The sequence below is a fragment of the Musca vetustissima genome, unplaced genomic scaffold, assembly GCF_032173495.1.
Source record: "Musca vetustissima isolate MV318-11 ecotype Yass unplaced genomic scaffold, APGP_CSIRO_Mvet_v1 utg105433, whole genome shotgun sequence".
Lineage (NCBI taxonomy): Eukaryota > Metazoa > Arthropoda > Insecta > Diptera > Muscidae > Musca > Musca vetustissima.
Window position 1 is genome coordinate 1 of NW_026882454.1, and position 22,964 is coordinate 22,964.

The 22,964-nt window shown below is 31.2% G+C and overlaps 3 protein-coding genes across 3 annotated transcripts; all 3 read left to right on the forward strand.

The window, feature by feature from the left end:
• Positions 1 to 4,961: 4,961 nt before the first annotated feature.
• LOC133328876 (AP-1 complex subunit gamma-1-like) lies at positions 4,962 to 8,962 on the forward strand (the record flags this gene model as incomplete). Its single annotated transcript, XM_061537386.1, has 9 exons — positions 4,962 to 5,218; positions 5,290 to 5,674; positions 5,753 to 5,963; positions 6,033 to 6,171; positions 7,604 to 7,877; positions 7,949 to 8,404; positions 8,476 to 8,616; positions 8,683 to 8,790; positions 8,857 to 8,962. Coding segments are annotated over 9 exons (2,073 nt in total), but the record flags the coding sequence as incomplete, so codon positions are not given.
• Positions 8,963 to 15,455: 6,493 nt separating this feature from the next.
• LOC133328878 (zinc finger protein DPF3) lies at positions 15,456 to 16,614 on the forward strand. The gene is made up of 2 exons (XM_061537387.1): positions 15,456 to 15,764; positions 15,834 to 16,614. Exons 1-2 carry the CDS (start codon positions 15,460 to 15,462, stop codon positions 16,609 to 16,611), a joined length of 1,083 nt encoding a protein of 360 aa, XP_061393371.1. The 5' UTR covers positions 15,456 to 15,459; the 3' UTR covers positions 16,612 to 16,614.
• Positions 16,615 to 19,474: 2,860 nt separating this feature from the next.
• LOC133328879 (probable dolichyl pyrophosphate Man9GlcNAc2 alpha-1,3-glucosyltransferase) lies at positions 19,475 to 22,492 on the forward strand. Its single transcript, XM_061537388.1, has 2 exons — positions 19,475 to 20,854; positions 22,484 to 22,492. Exons 1-2 carry the CDS (start codon positions 19,475 to 19,477, stop codon positions 22,490 to 22,492), a joined length of 1,389 nt encoding a protein of 462 aa, XP_061393372.1.
• Positions 22,493 to 22,964: the final 472 nt, after the last annotated feature.

The window sequence follows — 22,964 nt, forward strand, 5'->3', positions numbered from 1 at the left end:
TTCATTTGGTACCATCACTTTGTTCGAGGTTTGTATAGGGAGGCTTCCAGAGCCATTTTTGTGTCCTGACCACCAGTTGGAAATCAGAAATTCAACAACTTTGTTCTACAAAAAACTGAATCTGAACATATGGTGGATACCAAAATACTCGTAGAGACTCCCTCTTTCATTTGGTACCATCACTTTGTTCGAGGTTTGTATAGGGAGGCTTCCAGAGCCATTTTTGTGTCCTGACCACCAGTTGGAAATCAGAAATTCAACAACTTTGTTCTACAAAAAACTGAATCTGAACATATGGTGGATACCAAAATACTCGTAGAGACTCCCTCTTTCATTTCAGTTGGAAATCAGAAATTCAACAACTTTGTTCTACAAAAAACTGAATTTGAACAAATGGTGCATACCAAAATACTCGTAGAGACTCCCTCTTTCATTTGGTACCATCACTTTGTTCGAGGTTTGTATAGGGAGGCTTCCAGAGCCATTTTTGTGTCCTGACCACCAGTTGGAAATCAGAAATTCAACAACTTTGTTCTACAAAAAACTGAATTTGAACAAATGGTGCATACCAAAATACTCGTAGAGACTCCCTCTTTCATTTGGTACCATCACTTTGTTCGAGGTTTGTATAGGGAGGCTTCCAGAGCCATTTTTGTGTCCTGACCACCAGTTGGAAATCAGAAATTCAACAACTTTGTTCTACAAAAAACTGAATCTGAACATATGGTGGATACCAAAATACTCGTAGAGACTCCCTCTTTCATTTGGTACCATCACTTTGTTCGAGGTTTGTATAGGGAGGCTTCCAGAGCCATTTTTGTGTCCTGACCACCAGTTGGAAATCAGAAATTCAACAACTTTGTTCTACAAAAAACTGAATCTGAACATATGGTGGATACCAAAATACTCGTAGAGACTCCCTCTTTCATTTGGTACCATCACTATGTTCGAGGTTTGTATAGGGAGGCTTCCAGAGCCATTTTTGTGTCCTGACCACCAGTTGGAAATCAGAAATTCAACAACTTTGTTCTACAAAAAACTGAATTTGAACAAATGGTGCATACCAAAATACTCGTAGAGACTCCCTCTTTCATTTGGTACCATCACTATGTTCGAGGTTTGTATAGGGAGGCTTCCAGAGCCATTTTTGTGTCCTGACCACCAGTTGGAAATCAGAAATTCAACAACTTTGTTCTACAAAAAACTGAATTTGAACAAATGGTGCATACCAAAATACTCGTAGAGACTCCCTCTTTCATTTGGTACCATCACTTTGTTCGAGGTTTGTATAGGGAGGCTTCCAGAGCCATTTTTGTGTCCTGACCACCAGTTGGAAATCAGAAATTCAACAACTTTGTTCTACAAAAAACTGAATCTGAACATATGGTGGATACCAAAATACTCGTAGAGACTCCCTCTTTCATTTGGTACCATCACTTTGTTCGAGGTTTGTATAGGGAGGCTTCCAGAGCCATTTTTGTGTCCTGACCACCAGTTGGAAATCAGAAATTCAACAACTTTGTTCTACAAAAAACTGAATCTGAACATATGGTGGATACCAAAATACTCGTAGAGACTCCCTCTTTCATTTGGTACCATCACTTTGTTCGAGGTTTGTATAGGGAGGCTTCCAGAGCCATTTTTGTGTCCTGACCACCAGTTGGAAATCAGAAATTCAACAACTTTGTTCTACAAAAAACTGAATCTGAACATATGGTGGATACCAAAATACTCGTAGAGACTCCCTCTTTCATTTGGTACCATCACTTTGTTCGAGGTTTGTATAGGGAGGCTTCCAGAGCCATTTTTGTGTCCTGACCACCAGTTGGAAATCAGAAATTCAACAACTTTGTTCTACAAAAAACTGAATTTGAACAAATGGTGCATACCAAAATACTCGTAGAGACTCCCTCTTTCATTTGGTACCATCACTATGTTCGAGGTTTGTATAGGGAGGCTTCCAGAGCCATTTTTGTGTCCTGACCACCAGTTGGAAATCAGAAATTCAACAACTTTGTTCTACAAAAAACTGAATTTGAACAAATGGTGCATACCAAAATACTCGTAGAGACTCCCTCTTTCATTTGGTACCATCACTTTGTTCGAGGTTTGTATAGGGAGGCTTCCAGAGCCATTTTTGTGTCCTGACCACCAGCTGGAAACCAGAAATTCAACAACTTTGTTCTACAAAAAACAGAATCTGAACATATGGTGGATACCAAAATACTCGTAGAGACTCCTCTTTCATTTGGTACCATCACTTTGTTCGAGGTTTGTATAGGGAGGCTTCCAGAGCCATTTTTGTGTCCTGACCACCAGTTGGAAATCAGAAATTCAACAACTTTGTTCTACAAAAAACTGAATTTGAACAAATGGTGCATACCAAAATACTCGTAGAGACTCCCTCTTTCATTTGGTACCATCACTATGTTCGAGGTTTGTATAGGGAGGCTTCCAGAGCCATTTTTGTGTCCTGACCACCAGTTGGAAATCAGAAATTCAACAACTTTGTTCTACAAAAAACTGAATTTGAACAAATGGTGCATACCAAAATACTCGTAGAGACTCCCTCTTTCATTTGGTACCATCACTTTGTTCGAGGTTTGTATAGGGAGGCTTCCAGAGCCATTTTTGTGTCCTGACCACCAGCTGGAAACCAGAAATTCAACAACTTTGTTCTACAAAAAACAGAATCTGAACATATGGTGGATACCAAAATACTCGTAGAGACTCCCTCTTTCATTTGGTACCATCACTTTGTTCGAGGTTTGTATAGGGAGGCTTCCAGAGCCATTTTTGTGTCCTGACCACCAGTTGGAAACCAGAAATTCAACAACTTTGTTCTACAAAAAACAGAATCTGAACATATGGTGGATACCAAAATACTCGTAGAGACTCCCTCTTTCATTTGGTACCATCACTTTGTTCGAGGTTTGTATAGGGAGGCTTCCAGAGCCATTTTTGTGTCCTGACCACCAGTTGGAAATCAGAAATTCAACAACTTTGTTCTACAAAAAACTGAATCTGAACATATGGTGGATACCAAAATACTCGTAGAGACTCCCTCTTTCATTTGGTACCATCACTATGTTCGAGGTTTGTATAGGGAGGCTTCCAGAGCCATTTTTGTGTCCTGACCACCAGTTGGAAATCAGAAATTCAACAACTTTGTTCTACAAAAAACTGAATTTGAACAAATGGTGCATACCAAAATACTCGTAGAGACTCCCTCTGGTACCATCACTTTGTACGAGGGTTATATAGGGAGGCTTCCAGAGGCGGACATCTCTCCTGATTCACTGGATTAAAATGTTTGTGACTTAGTAATACTTTAGTTTTAGATTATAATAAAATATGTTTCAAAATCTTCGTATTTTTTATTAGTTTCCATTACTAATGAATTATGTTAACATTTTTAGTAATAATTTTAAAAAAATATATTAATTTATAATATTCTGCGCTCTCTGTTGGAAAGCACTGTTGATAAAAATAGTATTAAACGTGAAATTGTGATGTTCTGTGTCACCCTGTAATTTCGATAAAAATTTTGTTATCGAAAGTTAGCGATATCGCTAACTTCACGCAGGTACAAAATTATTGTTATTGATAATATTTTCGATAGAAATTTTAGTTATCGACAACATTTTCTATAGAAATCTTGCACAGAAACACTATACTATTTTCTATAAAAATTATTGTTATCGGAATTGTCAATAACAATAATTTCTATAGAAATCAAAGTTATCGAAAATATTTTTTATAGAAATTAGATTTATCGACAATATTTTCTAGGGAAATTATTTTTATCGATACATTGTTCTATAGAAATTATTTATATGGACAATACTTTACTAATTATTGTTATAGATAATATTTGCGATATAAATTTTTGTTATAGATAGTATTTTCAATATAAAATGGTTATCCATAATATTTTTAATATAAAATGTTGTTATCGGCAATATTTTAATAGATATTATGTCTGTGTGAATTGTGGTTATTGACAATAATTTCTATATAATTAATCGTTATCGGTTGTATTTTCAATTAAAAACAAAATTATCGATAATATTTTCAAAATAAACAATACTCTGATACAATTTTTGTACAAAAATTTTATTAATCAATAATTTTTTTCAATGGAAATTATATTTATCGATAATATTTTTACATATAGAAATTTAATTAGTAGATAATATTTTCCAAAGACATTATTCTTATCGATAGAATTATCGATAATGTTTCCAATATAAGGTATTGTTATCGACAATATTTACTTTAGAATTTATCGTTATCGATAATAGTTTCTATCTACAATTTTTGCTATGGAAATCATTTTAGACGACAATATTTTCTATAGAAATTATTGTTATCGATGTTGGTAGTTTTACCACTGATAATTTATAAAAAATACTACTATTGATAACATGCTATATTTTGATCAAGTTATTATCGATCGTTAATATTTCGAATATAAAATTTAGTAATCGATAAGTTAATATCAGTAACAATTATTATAGAAAATATTTATATCTATAGAAATTTCTTTAAGAATTTTATCGAAATCACATCGTTATTAACAGCAAAATTAATTGTTTTTATCACAAAAGTTAATTTCCACATTTAGTTATATTATTTTTCAATCTTATTTAGGATAGTTATTTCAGTGTCACGCTTTTCAGATTAGAAGTTATTTGCAAATATTTATTAACCAATATCACAACTCAAATGAATATTCAAAATACAATTTAAATGTTAAACTGCACAATTATGCTTTCTACTCTCGCTTCAATTTCACAATACTTCCACTCTACTCTAATTCTCTCTCTATTTCTATCTGTACCTCTAGTTGTTACACACTTTGTAACAAACCGTTAAAAAAAAACTTTTAAAGAAATTATATATATTATTATAATTTACACATTAAAATACGTTATATTATTTTATTCCGCAAAATTTAGATTGTGCCGAATTTGGTACGCATCTTGAAAAATCTGATATTGGGTGGTTATTCTCCCGAACATGATGTCAGCGGTGTAAGCGATCCATTTTTACAAGTGAAAATCTTAAGGCTATTACGTATCCTTGGCCATAACGATACGGATGCATCAGAGGCAATGAACGATATACTGGCACAGGTGGCTACAAATACGGAAACAAGTAAAAATGTTGGAAATACCATTCTATATGAGACCGTGCTGTCCATTATGGATATAAGGTTGGTTAATAATACCTTTAATCTCAATTTGTTCTCTATAATTAATCATCATTTCTCGTTTTTCTTTTCAGATCTGAGGGTGGTCTACGTGTTTTGGCTGTAAATATTTTGGGTCGTTTCTTATTGAATTCCGACAAGAATATCCGTTATGTTGCTTTGAATACATTGTTGCGTACGGTGCATGCGGATACGTCTGCTGTACAAAGGCACCGCACCACAATTTTGGAGTGCCTCAAAGATCCCGATGTTTCGATACGAAAACGTGCTATGGAATTATCATTTGCATTGATAAATGCCCAAAACATACGTACGATGACAAAAGAGTTGTTATTGTTTTTGGAAAAAGCCGATCCAGAATTTAAGGCTCAATGCAGTTCAGGAATGATACTGGCGGCTGAACGTTATTCACCCAATACCAGATGGCATTTGGATACACAGCTAAGTGTTTTAATTGCGGTACGACAATTCTGTGAATTTGCGACTTTATTAAAATATTTATTTGGTTAAAATTTTTGTTTCTTTTGCATTTCTTAGGCCGGTAATTATGTCCGGGATGATGTTGTTTCCTCAACCATCCAATTGGTCTCGAGCAGCCCAGCTGTTGAACAAACATATATAACTAATCGTTTTTGGGAATCCCTACAAGTTTCCAATCATTGTGAAGATAAACAACCACTGTTGCAGGTGGCCGTTTGGGCTATTGGTGAATATGGTGACATGTTTATGTATGGTCCCAATGAAGAAGGTAAGCGAATTATATCCACGAAGTTTTTTTTAAATTATATGTCATTATTTTGTTTCCTTTTCTTTTCAGAATTTGAACGTCCATCAGAAAGTGAATTAATTGCTATGTATCATAAATTTTTAACGTCTGCTCAAGTATCAACAACTAGCAAGCAATATGCTTTAGTGTCATTAGCAAAGCTAAGCACCCGACTCCAGAGTTGTGTAGAGTAAGTTTAAATGGAATTTTTTATACATATTCGGACAAATACGGTTCTTTACAACATCAGTAATATTTTTGAAGAAACATTGTTTCCAAAAATATCGATAACAACATTTTATTTTCAACAACAAGATTTTCTATAGAAAACGGAATATTGTCGTTAATAAAATGTTCTATGGAACATATTGTCGATAATTTTTTCTATAGAAAATATTATCAATAACAATAATTGCTATAGAAAATATTCTGGATAACAATATTTTTTATTAAATATTATTTTAAAAATAATATTAACGATTATCGTTTTAATAGACATTTTTTGATAACACTATTTTTATATTTTATTGTTTACTCTAGAATGTCCTGATTTATATTAGGCGAGTTTCCTTGCGACAATTTTTATTATTCTCTTTTGAACTTGCTATTTTCTATACAAGGCAATTCGGTTTCCAAAATATTTTTTTATTTGTTTTTTTTTCACATTTAAATATATATAAAATGTCAACAAATACACAAAACGAATTTCCAGAAAATTGTCGATAACAGTATTTTTTATTAAATATTATTTTAAAAATAATATTCCCTCTCTCGTTTTAAAAGACATTTTTTGAGTAAACTATTTTTATATTTTAAATCAAGACAATATCTATAACAAAATTTCTATGGAAATGTCTATAGAGAACTATAATTGCTACATGATGGAAAATTTTCTCGATATTATATAGAAAACTTTCGATAACAAAATTTCATATAGCTAATTTTCTTGACATTGAAATTTTTCATGGAAAATATATCGATAACATTATAAGCCTATTGCAAATAATTTCGAGAACAAAATGTTCGATTATCGATAACAGCAATTTATATACACATTTTTCTAGGAATAAATTTGTAGATAATTATATATTCTATGGAAAATGTTATCAATATATATTGTCGATAACGATATATTCTATAGAAAATATACAATACATTCTATAGAAAATATACAATATATTCTATAGAAAATATTATCGATAACAATAATTTTTATCGAAAGTATTTTCGATGACAAACTATCTATACTATTACCTATAACAAGATTTTTACGGAAAAATATTACCGATAACAACATTTTCTGTAGAAAATAATATCGATAAAAAGATTATCTATAGAAAATACTTCTAATGCGTTGTACACACTAGCATTTTTGAATGACACTCTTGCTCAAATTTTGCTTGTTTGATAGTGTGGCCTCACATGTTTGTCATTCATCAGGCAACCACAAAAATATTTATGGTTGTTGGACAGTCAGTAATCGATAAAAAAGTTGACAGTCAAAACTGATAGTGTGTACACCGCTTAATATTTTGATATAGAAAATAGTCGATAATAAGGTTTTGAATAAAAAATTTGTCAATCTAATTTTTTCTATTTTTCTTTGCTTTCTTCCTGCACAGAGAAATTCAAGCATTAATTACCTCATTCGGCAGCCATTTAAATGTAGATTTACAACAAAGAGGTGTGGAATTTTCACAGCTATTCGGTACATATAAACATTTGCGTCCGCCACTGCTGGAAAAAATGCCAGCAATGCAAATTAGTCGTATGTCATCACAAAACGGGGAAAGCAGTGGTTCATACGAAGATCATAGTCCAGATTTAATTGAAAATGGTTTGGGTGATGAACAAATCGGCACCGAAAGCAATATGAACACCATGAGTGATAATACGGTATGAAAATACCTTTCCATCTCTTCCTATAATGTTATTAATTTTTTTCTTTTTAATTCTCATCCAATTAGAATATTCTTTTAGATCTTTTGGGTGGTTCGGATTTAACAACGCCAAGTCCTCTGACAAGCCAGGATCTTTCTGTACAAAAGAAAAATACGCTCAATGCTAACAATGATAATACAAGCACTTCGAATAATCAAGATTTCCTTGATTTACTCGGTTTGGATATGTCGTCGACACCGGCGTCGGCAACAACAAATGTTACCTCCAATGTTGTCAATAGCACCAACACAAACATGAACAATGTACTGATGGGTGTTGGTAGCGGCGTTGTCGGTGGTGGCGGTGGTGGTGGTCTATTGGATATTATATCGACAGCCAGTACTGCACCCACCAATGGCAATGATTTATCATCAATAATGGCTGCCGCTAGTATAAATATGCCTTCACTGGATTTAAACACGGCCAATTCCCTAATAAATGATCCGCTAGCTACGACAGCAGCTTTAAATAATGTTAGTGTGGTTAGTAGTAGACTTTTTACACAACTACTTTGATTCATAAATTGATGCATTGTTCTATTGTAATTTTATAGCCTCAAGGTCCGAAATTGACAGCTCTGAATAAGAATGGCGTTTTGGTTCAATTAGTTCCCGTTAAGACAAATGATTCAATGCAAATATATATGACAACAACAAATAGTTCTACAACCACATTAGAGCAATATCTATTTCAGGTAAGGATGGACATTTTTATTACAAAACAACAACATAGAAATTAACTTACATTAATTTTTTTTCAGGCGGCAGTTCCTAAAAGTTTTACACTACAAATGCTATCGCCTTCAGGTTCAGTTCTACCACCAGGTGGTGTTATAACGCAAGAAATGCGTGTTGTCAGTACGTCAAATGTAAGTTGCGTATACTTGTTGTAAAATTGAATATATTATAAAAATTATTTTTAATTTTTCTTACAGGCTACATTACGCATGCGTATACGCATATCATATGTCGCCGATGGTGTAAATGTCTTGGAGCAAACAGAAGTAAGTGGTTTTCCAGATACAACACCGGAATAGAACTCTTAACATACACCAAAAATAACACTGGTGGTTAGGAAAGACAATTGAAACCATAAATGCTAAAATTTTAAAATAATTACAAAAAACAACAACAACAAAACAATTGCAGTATAAAATAATTTAACATAATAATTTAAAGAAAAGAAAAAAAAAACATAAATATATAATATATAGTGATGATAAAGATGAAATATGATGGAACGTTAACGTGAAAATTAAAAAAAAAAACAAAAATAATAGCAACAAAATCAAATCACTCAAAACAACAACACAAAAGGACAATGTATGTCAAATTGAAAATAAAGAATAATAATTTTAATTATGATGATGATGATGAACACGAACATTGAAAAACTCCCTCCCCATTTGCGATATATGAAGAAGACATGCTAAGTAACAACAAATGTAAAACAAACAAACATAATATATATATTTTTTGTAATATACAAAAATAAGAATAATAACAACAACATACAAACACTGTGTTATTATTAACGACGACGTGAACAACAACAACAATGTAACAGACTTGTTTTTTCTACACATTCAAAATGAAACTGTCCAAAACAACAACTCTCTTTTTAAGACACAATATTTCTTCAAAGAAAAGAAAACAACAATCTAACTGCATACAACTACATACATTAAAAAATAACAGTTACTTTTTTTACTCCATCTTCTGCTCTTGCTCGTTCTTGAAACAATTTTTGCATATACCATACTCATACATACATACCTAAACGGGAAAAACATGATTTTTTTAATTAGATCATATTGTTTTGGTAAGTGAACACCACACATACACTCACACACAAAACGTCCTCCCTCCCCCTCTCCAAACCGACTAATTCTTATATTTGTGGAAAACAATACAAAGAAAATACATTTATATACTAAGGCATATGTTAAAGTTGTAATTTGTAATATACTAAAAAATAATAATAATAAACAATAACTACAATATATAAAAGAAGGGATAGTAAAAAACAACAAAAACTTAACGTAAATATCTTAAATGTTTCTTCTTTTCAAGAGTTTTAATTTTGTTTTAATATATATTTTTGGATAATTACTTGTTCATTTTCGAATAATTACAAAAAAAATATTTATATGTTATTTTCTATTCCGTTTTTATAAAATATTTGATTTAAAAAATCGTTTTCACAAAATGTATTTCATTTTTTTTGCATTACATTTTGTCTATAAATAATATTCTCCACTGTCGGGTTTTCTAAGGAAATACTAAACGTCATTAAAATCATATTTAGAAAATATTTTTTATAAAAAATATGGTCAATAACAAATATTGTCTAGAAATATTATTGGTAACAACTATTGGTACTTTCTAAAAGAAATATAGGTAATCGTATTTTGAAGAGGGAATGTTATCGATAACAATATTTTCTATAAGAAATGTCGATAACAATATTTTGTAGAGAGAGTGCTATCGATAACTCTATTTTCTATAAGAAATAATATCGATATATAATATTTTCTATAGGAAATGTTAGATTACATTATTTTCTAGAGGGCATTTTGTTGATAACGATATCTTCTAGAAAAAATGTTGTCGATAACAATGTCTTCTATAGAAAAAGTTGTATGTTCTATGGGAAATGGGGTCGATAAAAATGTTATCTATAGGGAACTTCTATTACAAAGTGCTCTATTTTCATTAACAATTTCTATGTGAATTGGGGTTGATAATATTATAGATAACAATACTATCTATTGGAAATATTTCGATATCAATATTTTAACGCACTTTTTCCTTAAAAAAGTTATCGATAACAGTATTTTCTATAAAAAGTGTTATCATTAATAATGTCTTCTTGAGGAAAATTTGTATGTTCTATGGGAAATGTGGTCGATAAAAATGTTATCTATAGGGAACTCCTATTACAAAATGTTCTATCTTCTATATTATCGATAATAATATTTCCTATGGGAAATGTGGTTAATAACAACGTTTTCTATAAGAAATATGAATAACAATACTATCTATTGGAAATATTTACGATATCAATATTTTAACGACCTTTTTCTTTAAAAAAGTTATCGATCACAGTATTTCTATAAAAAGTGTTATCGATAATAATGTCTCCTTTACGAAAATTTATCGATAATAATGTCTCCTTTAGAAAAAGTTATTGCTAACAGTATTTTCTACAGAAAAAATATGGATAACAATATTTTCTATAGGGAATATTATCGATAACAATATTATCTATAGGAAATATTATCGATAACAATATTTTTTATAGGAAATATTGTTGAGAACCATTTAACAGATAACAATATTTTCTATAAAAGATATTATCGATAACAATATTATTTTTGGAAATATTATCGATAACAATATTTTTTATAGGAAATATTGTTAAAACCATTTAACATTTAACAATATTTTCTATAAAAAATATTATCGATAACAATATTTTCTATAAAAATATTATCGATAACAATATTTTGCATAAGTAATATGACCAAATACAACATTTCCAATAGAAAATATTATCTATAACAATGTTTTCTTTAGAAAATATTATCGATAACAACATTTTCTTTTTTGATTACAATATTTCTTAAGTAAATATTGCTAATTCCAATAATTTATGTGGTAAAAAAAATAATTTATACAGAAATAATATCAACAACATTTTCTGCAAGGGATGACATGTTATGCACAACAAAATATAGACAATAATTTAAAGAAAATATTGTCGTATGCAATAGTTTTGATTAAAAACAGCATGACCGATTTTAATAATTCTCCCAGAATAAATTTTCGATAACAACAATATCTGTAGGAAATATTAAGGATCACAATATTATCACAAAAAATATCGATTACAAAAGTTGTTCAAATAGAAATGCGAATTTAATTGATACTCTGGATGATCCTTTTTTGCGGGGAATATATATTCACGATAACAAACTTTTAAAAAATAATGGCCGTGTTCCAGTCCTTACAAGAATTTAAAATTATTCGAAATTGGTTCCGAATTGAAAAATGTTCTATAAAAAATGTTTTTTTAGAAAAAAATTTAATTGCAGATCAATAAATTAAATGTATTAAAGATTTCTTATAGGAAATATTGTCCACGAAAAGATTTTTAATGATTATTTTTATCAACTGAAAACTGATATTTCCACAAAAGAGAATGTCAATTGTGTAATATGCTCGATAAATGTTCTAGAAAAAGAAAATCGAAAACAGAAATAATATAGGTTTGATTTCATATTCCCTACAATTAAAATAGGTGAATACAACAATAACTAGATAGATTATTAATTAATATAAAATATTTGTTCCTCCACCACATGGTTGAAAATTATTACAAATAAAATGTTTTGAGATGTTTTTGAAAATGTGAAATGTTTGTATGCATTGAAAAAAGAAAAATCCAAACTAACCTTCATTCCCTCTCCCAGGCGTTCCATATATTTTTTATAATAATTTTATTGTTTAACGCATAGCGTTTTTACATATTTAATTTAATTTTATTACTTCAATTATACAAAAAGACATCGTGTTGTTATTATTAGATTTTCATTTAAATTACATTGTTTATCATTTTTCTCCTTCATTAAATAAAAAAACTAACAAATTAAAAGCCAACATTTTAAATAATTGTCTTTATTAAATTATTACTATATTATGAGTGTACTTATTATATATATACATTTAATTTAACAAACAAACAAAACAATTAATCTACAACTTATACTAAGATTTGCATTGATTCAATTTCTGTTCTGTTCTGTTTTATCTTTTTTTTTTTGTTTTCTAAACTAATATTTCTTTGTGGTATAAATATTTTTAGATAAAATAAGTTATAAAAAAACAATAACTATATATAGAAAAACAAGTGAATTGTAGTTATATATAAAGAGGAAATATAAATAACAGAAAAATTATATATACACATATATATATAAATAATTATATATATTAAATAATAATATCGTATTATACATCAGGCAAATAAAAATGAAAATAACTCACAGTTTTGTTTTATTTGGGAAATATAATTTAAATTATCAACGTTATTGGGTGTTGTTGCTGGTAAAATATTCCCTAACCGAAAATTTTCATTTGCTTATAATTTAACGAAAATGTTCTGCATGCAAACCATAAAATGTTCTGCATATAAACCATATCGTTATATTCATTATAAAGGACTCAGTGCCTCTATATAATATCCAAGCTATTCTATTCCTATGATATCCATTAACGACAATATTCGTCAACGACTAAAGTAAAGTAGTGACTAAGTCCCATCGACAGATGAAAAGAATTGAAATACAATTTTATTTTAACCTGCAGATACTACTCCTAGAATGTTTGAAATGTAACCCATATAACGGTTATTCAGTTGTTTATTCTGAAGATTATAACCTATTTTTTCTATATAAATATTGTCGAGAACAATATATGACCGATAACCACATTTTCTATAAAAAAATATTACCGATAACAACATATTTTATAGAAAATATTATAGATAACAACATTTTCTATAGGAAATATTATCGATAACAACATATTTTATGGAAAATATTATCGATAACAACATATTTTATAGAGAATATTGATAACAACATTTTGTATAGAAAAAATATCGCTAACAACATTTTCCATAGAAAATATTATCGATAACAAAATTTCCTTTAGAAAATATTCAAAATAACAACATTTTCTTTAGAAAATATTATCGATTACAATATTTCTTAAGTAAATATTGCTAATTAAAAAAAAAATAATTTAATAGAAAAAATATCACCAACATTTTCTGCAAGAGATGAGATGTTATGGACAACAAAATACAGACCATAAGACATATTCTGAAGATTATAACCGTATTTTTGAAATTCCGAATTCAGGAAGAGGGAAAACCATCTCTACAATAAATGCAATACTGTCCATATTTTGTCGTAGTCCCTGTATAAAGATCCCGCCTCATTTTATGAATCATTCTCTAATCAAATTTTTAGGGAATACTCTTTCTAGAAAAACTTCAATGTAGGAGCCTGGTTCTCCATTGAGTTGCAAAATTTCCAACCACTTTTTTAAGCCACTTTATAACGATACCACTCTGACTTCTGCATGTTACGAAGTCTGAGCTAAATGATCGTAATTTTATATTTTAGATTTTTATTGAGGTGAAAATCTCGCTATTAAAAATGATCAATATTGGCCTAAGTTGCCTGGTAGCACCCACATAAAGTATTATGAACACGTTTTCGTTCATAATACTCCAAAGTGACATTGGACGCCAAATCTTCCTAGCAAAAATTATCAAATCTTTCTACCAAAAATTCAAAATTTAGGCCGATATTTTGTATACCTTAAGAGACTGAACCAATGCCTATAAACATTGTTGCTAAATAGTGTTTACGCGTCACTTTCAACATGATCAAGATCATCCTATGCCATGGTATTGCCTCATATAAAAGTCCCAATAGTTTTTAGTTTTAATGGACTCGCCTCATTTAAGGTCATTAAGAATTTTCTAGCAGATTTTTAACCGATTTGGCTGTAGTTTGGTATTCTTGGTTCTTAATAGTTAAAAACTTCGTAAAAATATCAATATAGGTCATTGGCCGAACCCCAAAGCCTGTCGTATGTACAAAAAATATTGAAAGCACGTATTAGTCTGACGAACCCCTTTTCATTAAAATTATACTTCATTGAAAAGAAATCAATCGAATTCGACCTTACCCATGTACTGTCAAAAATTTATTTTGCTTTCATACGATTATTTCGAGATAGATAGCATTTTGACATCTGTTTATACAGTTCGACCTTATAAAAAAACCTTCACTTTGAAGACTATGGCATTACCTATTACTTATATTTTGACAATTTTCCAAAATACAAATTATTCCTTTAATACGCATATCTTCATGCCAAACATATTTTAGAACCCCCACCGAAAAGTTTACAAAACCCCGTCATTTGCATTTCACTAAATGCAACACTGTGACCTGGCAGTCATGCAACATACGGAAAGCGAATGTCAAAATCAAAACAAACGAATTGACAATTGAAATTTTTCATTTCATTTGAAGGTGCCTGAAGATATTCCTTAAGATAAAAAATATAAAAATAAATAATTCCTATTTCAATCTGTAACAGATTCCAATAGGTTTCCTACTTGCCTGTCCAAGTATACCGAGCAACGAAGCCTAGCAACACACAGATACACACCAGTCCCGAAAGAAAACAAATTAAAAATAAGTTACCTCTTGTGAGCTGAAAGAAGAAATACGACGACGAAAAGTGTGTGTGACACAAGAAGAAGAATGTGAAAACGGACCAATAGAGATAAGGAAAATAATAATGGCCACATAAATAACACTAGAAGTGGTTGTTGGTGGTTAGATTCCAGATTTAGATTTTCAGACGAGTGCTGCGGCAATTTTGCAGAAAGGAAGTGAGTGAAAGGGAACATAACTTCGTAAGTAAGTTCTCATAAAAATATTGGTGCAATTATGTCTTCGGCCGTGGACATACAAATAGTTTCGGCTCCGAATTTAGCCAAGATAGAGAGCTATCTGAAAGATGCCTCGTATCGGGAGACCATCGAGTACAGTGCAAATTTCAATACCCGCCTGTGTATTGAGCGTCGTCTGCGTTTGCCGTTTTTGGATCCCCAGACGGGAGTAGCCCAAAATCATTCACATTTATTTGTGGACAAACGGCAACGTATGCCGGGTTTTAGGGAGGGTCAACTCTATACGTATCCAGCGGCTAGATGGCGTAAAAGTCGTCGGCAATATTTGAACAAAATGTACAAGTGAGCAAACCGTTTGATGATGTCCCATCAAGGACTGTTGTGAGTTTAAATTCAATGCTTCTTTTTTAGATTTCCAGATCGTCCTTTCCAGGCTTTGCGTAAAGATCATGAGGCTCTGGTGGCTAGCACAGCAACATCGGGCAGCGGGGGCACAGCATCGCCCACCGTTACATCGGTTGTTACAAATGATCCCGAATTTAATAGTTCTTTATTGGAAGAATCTTCATCCCTGGGTGCTGCTGGTGGGGATACATCGGACAGTAAGGACAGCCAACAGCAAGCGGCCCAACAACTCAAAGAGGACCTGCCCAAAGAGTGGTTTTATGACGAAATGGATATGCATGATAATGACTCGTTGGAGGAGCCTAAATCGCCTGCAGATGACGAATATGACTACGATCCACGCTATGGTACCAAGAAGCGGAGAAAGCGTAAACCGGGTAAAAAACCTTCACTTACACCTGGAGAAACACCGGGACCGGGTCGTCGACGTGGTGGTGCTGGTCGTGGGCGATCTGTGGCCGCCGCTACCCCTTCCTCTCTGGGAGATAGCTCAATGTCTGGTCTAGATTCGGTCGATGGTATGAGCAACACTGATACCACGGCAGCAACAACGGCAGCCAGTCCTGCAACACCCACCCCAGGCAGACGTCCCCGCGGTACCGGTACTCGTGGTAGACGTCGTACCAAGAATCAAAATGCCAATAATGGTTTACTTACTTCGGGACACAATGAAGAACCGCCCTCCTTTGAGTCTGTGGCCGCAGCTGTGGGCGTTTTAGGTGATCTACCAGCCGTTGTGGATGAGCACAATGCTGATTTACGCAATTATCGAAAATATTTGTAAGTGTTTTTAGATTATTTTTTCTTTTGCGATTTTTTTGTTTTGTTAGAAATTAAATACAATACTAGTTTAATAAGAATTCGAATTCAAGTTTTTTTCCTCCACGGAAATAACTTGGATTTTCCTGCATACATACAACAATACAAAAGAAGATGATGATGATACATTCATACAAATTTTTTTCCTATCAAAATATACCAAACCTAACCAAACCAAAATGACCACCATTCTAAATGAACAAAAAAAAAACAAACAAAACCAATCTATATATGACAACAAAGTCCTATTTTATCGTTACAACAAAATGTTTATTAGATTCAATCATGATATGTTTTGCTGTTTATTTCATTGATAAACTTAGTCCCGCCAATCTATTGTACACTATTCCTTTTTGCACTCCATAGTTGAATTTTGTTTAAATAGCAAGTCAAGTTTTTTTTTTAAAATATTTTTATATACAATTGTGACACAATCACATTCATATACATAAACACAAAAAGAAGGTTTCATACGAAATATGTTAATCGTTTTATTAATTTTAATTTTATTTAGCAATTGTTTTTTATCTGGGTTTATGCAAATACATATGTTATGAAATATTATTATTATTTTTTTATTATTTATATACAATCAAATGTATAACTAATAGTAATGGATAAGAACTTATTTTTAATGTCTCAAAATTATTTACGTTACTTAAAATTTAACTAATATTGAAATGAAAAGAAAAAAAATTTAGGTGAAGACAACATTTAAGAAATTTTTAAAAATAAATCATATCTATGTATATTTCAATTTGTGATGTCCACGTGCTGTGTGTGTTCCATGATTGACATTGTTGTTGTGTTAAGAAAAAAATAATCAACGTTTTTGTTCTCAATAAATTCGACGACACGCTTTTGGCAATATTTTGTTTTGCAAGAACTTATATCCTTCATCGCAAAAGCTGAGAAGCCGAGTTAACTTTGCCAAAAGACTATACACCGATAAGCCATATTTTTTTCTTTCTGCTCAAAACACTAGAATGGCTGCTGGACCGCGCAATTAGAAACTTTTTTGATCTAGTCGAATATATTGAGAGAAATATGGAAACTTCACCTTGAGGGAGTCTTCAACAATTTGACCGCTCCCGACTCTTCAGGTGTCTCCTCAACTTGAATTAAATGGTTTAATGAGATGCACATAAGTATGGGAGAAGTTGACATACGGCTGCTGTTTCTAAATGAAATCCTGGCAAAGTTTGATCATGTTAAGGTAAAGATTGTAGTCTACGCCGTCGATGAAGTCTTGTTGATCAGTGGTAAAATTCTGTCAACCATATACCTTTTAGCAAATCTTCAAACTACGTCCAAGATCGGGGTTTGTGGTCTACTCAATGAATACAGAAATGGTACCCTTCACGTAAAAATCCAAACTTTCGCCGACTTACTTTGAATGGAATGACCTTGGAACTCTCATTAGAAGCCAAATAAATCGGAATTATCCTTGATTACTAACTATCCAACGAAAGCGGCTGAAATAGTCGAATAACTTTATGTAAACTATATACGTCGATACACGAGCCAAATTCTGAGGCGGTTCATGACTGTAAAGTTGCTATGCCTGAAGCATATGTTAATATTTGTGTGGTTCCAAGACAATGTGAATGAAGTAAATGGGTATGAGCCCACTAAAGCGGTATCGCAGTCATCCGAGCTGAATATTGAGGAATATATAAGAGCATCTGTTGACCATTACATTGACAAAATCCGGTATGAGAACGTATGAGAATTCTGATAACAAATTTCAAAATCCATCTGGCCTAAGTAAAGCTAGTAGGAACGAAAAAGTGAAATAAATGTATGAAGTATCTCAAAAGCTCGCTGAAGGGGATCTTAGGCATCCAAGCTGCATGTTGAGGGATATGTACGAGCACCTATTGACCATTACATTGCCAAATCCGTTATGAGAACGCATGAGAATCATGAGTGCAAATTTCAAAATCCATCTAGCCTATGTAAAGCTAGTAGAAAAGAAAAATGTCAAAACAGTATAAAGTTATACGAAATGTTCTGGAACGGAAAACGACAATTCAGAAAAGTGTATACTCGGTCAAATTTCTCGAGTAAAAATTTGGCCCAACAGCTTCTTTATAAAAGTAGCAAAAAGAAAAGAAGTCTTGAATATTTTTAGCCGAAACCCTGTCCAGAAAGTGAGTCTACATGTAGTGCCTATTCTCGCAGACTAAATTGTTAAAACTTGTATCGAAATCGTAATTCTTGCAGAATAGTGTAAATCAATAATATGATAAACATTTTTTAAGAGTGATCGAAAGTTCCAACTTTTTTTGTTACAAAAAATATCAACAAAATTCTTTTAAACATTCTTTTTTTAAATTCTGATTTAGTCATAATCCAATTAATCAAAACCATTTTTATATCATAATAATACATAATCCTATTAAAAAAACCCTTTTTTGTAACTTGCTCCGTATATTTTTTAGTAGTCCAATATCCCTCTCTTTTACGTTTAACCCGCTTTGTAATGAACCTTAAGGTCGAAAGACTGGGCAATGTGAAATATAAAATAAATAAAAATAAATGTTATTTTAAATGCAGAATTTGTCCTCTTTCAGCGTAAAAAGTTAATTTGTTTAGGATTTTTTTTATTATCAAGATGTTACCAATTATGCCATTTGCCACATAATAATACGTCATCATACGAGGTGTCAGCTGTAAAGATAAACAAAACCAGTTTTCCAATGTTGGCAACTCTGTTGAAAAAAAAAATAAAATATGACAATTACTCACACAAGTTGTAGTTTTTTGACCGGGGGACGTGCTATTGTTGTTGTTTGTGTGTGTGGTGTTGTTGATACGACCAAAGTATGCGTGTCAATTCAGATATCGTGGAAATCCTGCTAGTAATATGTCTGGGAATAACATTACGTGGAATCACATCCTTAAGTTCCTATTCTGGAGCTTCAACACCGCCCATGTTTGGCGATTATGAAGCCCAACGTCATTGGCAGGAAATAACATTAAATCTACCGGCAGAAGATTGGTATCGGAATACATCGGATAATGATTTACTCTATTGGGGTTTGGATTATCCACCGCTGACGGCATATCACAGTTTGGTGTTGGGAAAAATAGCTAACCGATTGAACAGCAGCTATGTGGAACTGTACAACTCACGTGGCATTGAATCTGATGGCCATAAGACATTTATGCGCCACACTGTCCTCTGGGCTGATCTCTTTGTATACATTCCAGCGTGTATTGTCCTGGTGAAAGCAATGGAAAAGTTCCTCACGACGAAAAAGCAACGTTTGTCCCTTTTGATGGTGTTGATGTGTTATCCTGGTTTAATCCTAATTGACAATGGTCATTTTCAATATAATAATATATCATTGGGTCTAATGTTGGTGGCTGTGGCAGCAGTTTTAAGAGATGCATATGTTTGGGCCGCCTTCTTCTTTTCCTTGGCATTGAATTATAAACAAATGGAGTTGTATCATGCCTTGCCATTTTTTGTAATGTTATTGCGTGTAGCCTTTAATGGCAGGACATTTGGGTATAAAATTATGACTCTGTTTAAAATTGCCATGATTACATTAGCCACCTTTGCCATGTTATGGTTGCCTTGGTTAAAATCTAAAGAATTATTCTTATCGGTATTGGGCAGACTGTTTCCCTTTAATCGAGGAGTGTTTGAGGATAAGGTGGCAAATATATGGTGTTCCCTTAATGTGGTTTATAAATTCAAGGAAAATGTTACCAATTCCCAAATGGCCATAATATGTCTAGCAACAACCCTATTAGCCATATTACCTTTAAATGCCCATGCCTTTTATAAGGGCCAGAAAATCACCTTTCTCTTCTGTTTATTTAATACCGCCATTGCCTTTTTCCTATTCTCATTTCAAGTCCACGAAAAATCAATCCTATTAGCTGCTCTGCCAGCAATATGCCTGCTGCCGCAAATGCCATTTTATGTTGTGGCATTTTTGAAAGTATCTCTACTAAGTATGCTACCTCTATTCATTAAGGATAAATTATGTACGGCATATTTTTCTCTAATGATTAGTTTTACAATTGCCCTAAGGCACTTCGTGCAAATTGACTATCATAAAGATGTTAAAATTCAAAAAATTCTAGATATTCTTATGATCGTTTTGGATATTATTATATTGATAATATCATTGACTGCAATTTTTGTACCCAGCCCCGCAAGACTACCTCATATTTGGTCACTTTTTATTTCGGTATTTTGTTGTGGTTGTTTTTTAATTCTTTTGATGGTCTCGACTTTATATCAATTTAATTTGGAAAAATATTTACATAGAATATTTTATAAGATTATTGAAAATAAAGTAAATTAGATGATAGATTGACTTTATATATTGTATGATATATATATATACAAGAAAAACAGAAATCTATATTTTTACACAATAAACAAATAGGAAAATTAAAAAAATGGTATTATTTATTTTTTTAATTAGGGCATGTATATAGACTTTACTGCGACAAAAAAAAGTGCCTCATCCGAGTAATAGTTCTTTGCATTTGGTCCAAAGAAGCAGACCCCATGTTTTTATTTTACCAAAATCCAAACTTCAAAGCAAACAATCTGGCAACATCTCCTGCATTTTTTGTTTTTGATGGAATTACAATTTCATTAATTTTCCCATTTGCCGTACCAGGCAAACAGAATCGTGTAGCAGCTATATTTTGACACATGGTCAATTTCAAATGGCCATAACTCGGTGATGAATGGAGATATCTGGATGAAACTTTTACTATTGGATAGGCAAAATATTGTAGTTTTTATGACCATCAATAAATGATGATGTGTGTTAAGTTTCGTGAAAAACGGTTCAGATTTAGCTCCCATATATATTTTTGTCCGATTTAATGTAAATAGTGCAGAATTAGATATAGTTCTTATATATATTTTCGTCCGATTTAATGTAAATGGTGCACCAAAGACCCTATATATTCTTCGATTTGCACGAAATTTGGCATAGCGTACTGAATTGAGTATAGAATGATGTGCGCTAAGGCGACGTCTTTTAGGATATATATGTAATATATACCGCAGTGTCGGCCCAGTCCGACTTTACTACTCTCCTTACTGGTTTTTTCAATACTTTAATGTCAGTTTGAGTGTTCACATTATCAAGAATTCACTGTATGACTCTTATTTACAGTCTCTTCATTTTTTTTTAATTTAGAAAAATTCCCCTCATAATTAAGAATAAAAAACCCGTTTTCATATAGACATTTTTTTTAATATTTATACGTGTATTTAAACAACTTGTTCTCTTTATTAAGTTAATATAATTATTATATTATTTATAATATATATTATTTATAATTATAATAGCTGATTTGTTTTTTTATTATTTAGACAAAAAATTTAAAACAAAAAAATAGAAAATAAATCAAAACATTTTGTTTTTTTTTCTGTAATAATAATTATACACATATACACAATTTTATTAAATTTAATTTGTTTTTTTTTTTCATTTTTTTATAAATATATATAGTAGATTTGCTCCCAAAAATGTTTTGAATTTGAATTTTGTTTTGCCATTTTTTTTCTATAATAAATTACAAATTTGTTACAGTTTCTTGCAGAAATTTGAATTTTGTATGTCAAAAAATATATGTTTAGGTAAAGTTTTATAATAAATTTATTTGTTTTTTTTTTAATCTGACATTAAAATGAAGATCAATGCTAATGCTTTTTGTTGTTGTTAATTTTGTGTTACCTTAATTTTATTTAGATTTTGTTTTCGTTAGATTTTTTTTAAATAACTTAAATGTTTAAAAGAAAGGTAATCATTTTTTATATAATAATTATTATTATAATTTATTTGTAAAAAAAGATTGCATAGCAAACCCAAAGTAGTTATAATAATTAGTTTTTTTTATTTCCATGACAAATGAAAATGGATGGATGGAGTTGCTGAATTAAAAAAAAAAAACTCGAAAATGAAGTGAGATGATTATATTGTTTTTGTTTGTTGTTGTTCTTGTTGTTTTCGTAAAAACTAGGTTTTTGTTTTGGTTATTTTTATTAACTACTCGTTTTTGTTTTTCATACACATATGTATAGCATAGATTTTTTATATATAAAATATATTTACAAAGGTTTAACATACTCACTTATATATGATAAATATGATTTAGGGTATTTAAAAAAAATATTTAATAATAAGAACGAACAAATATTTATTTTACTATTACTACTATCTTTAGATATAAAAATTTGTGCTTAAACAAATGTGGATTTTTGGAGAACAAAACGTAACGCAGACACAAAGAGGGGAGAAGAGAAAAAAGGGGTTTTAGAATATAGAAAAGGGG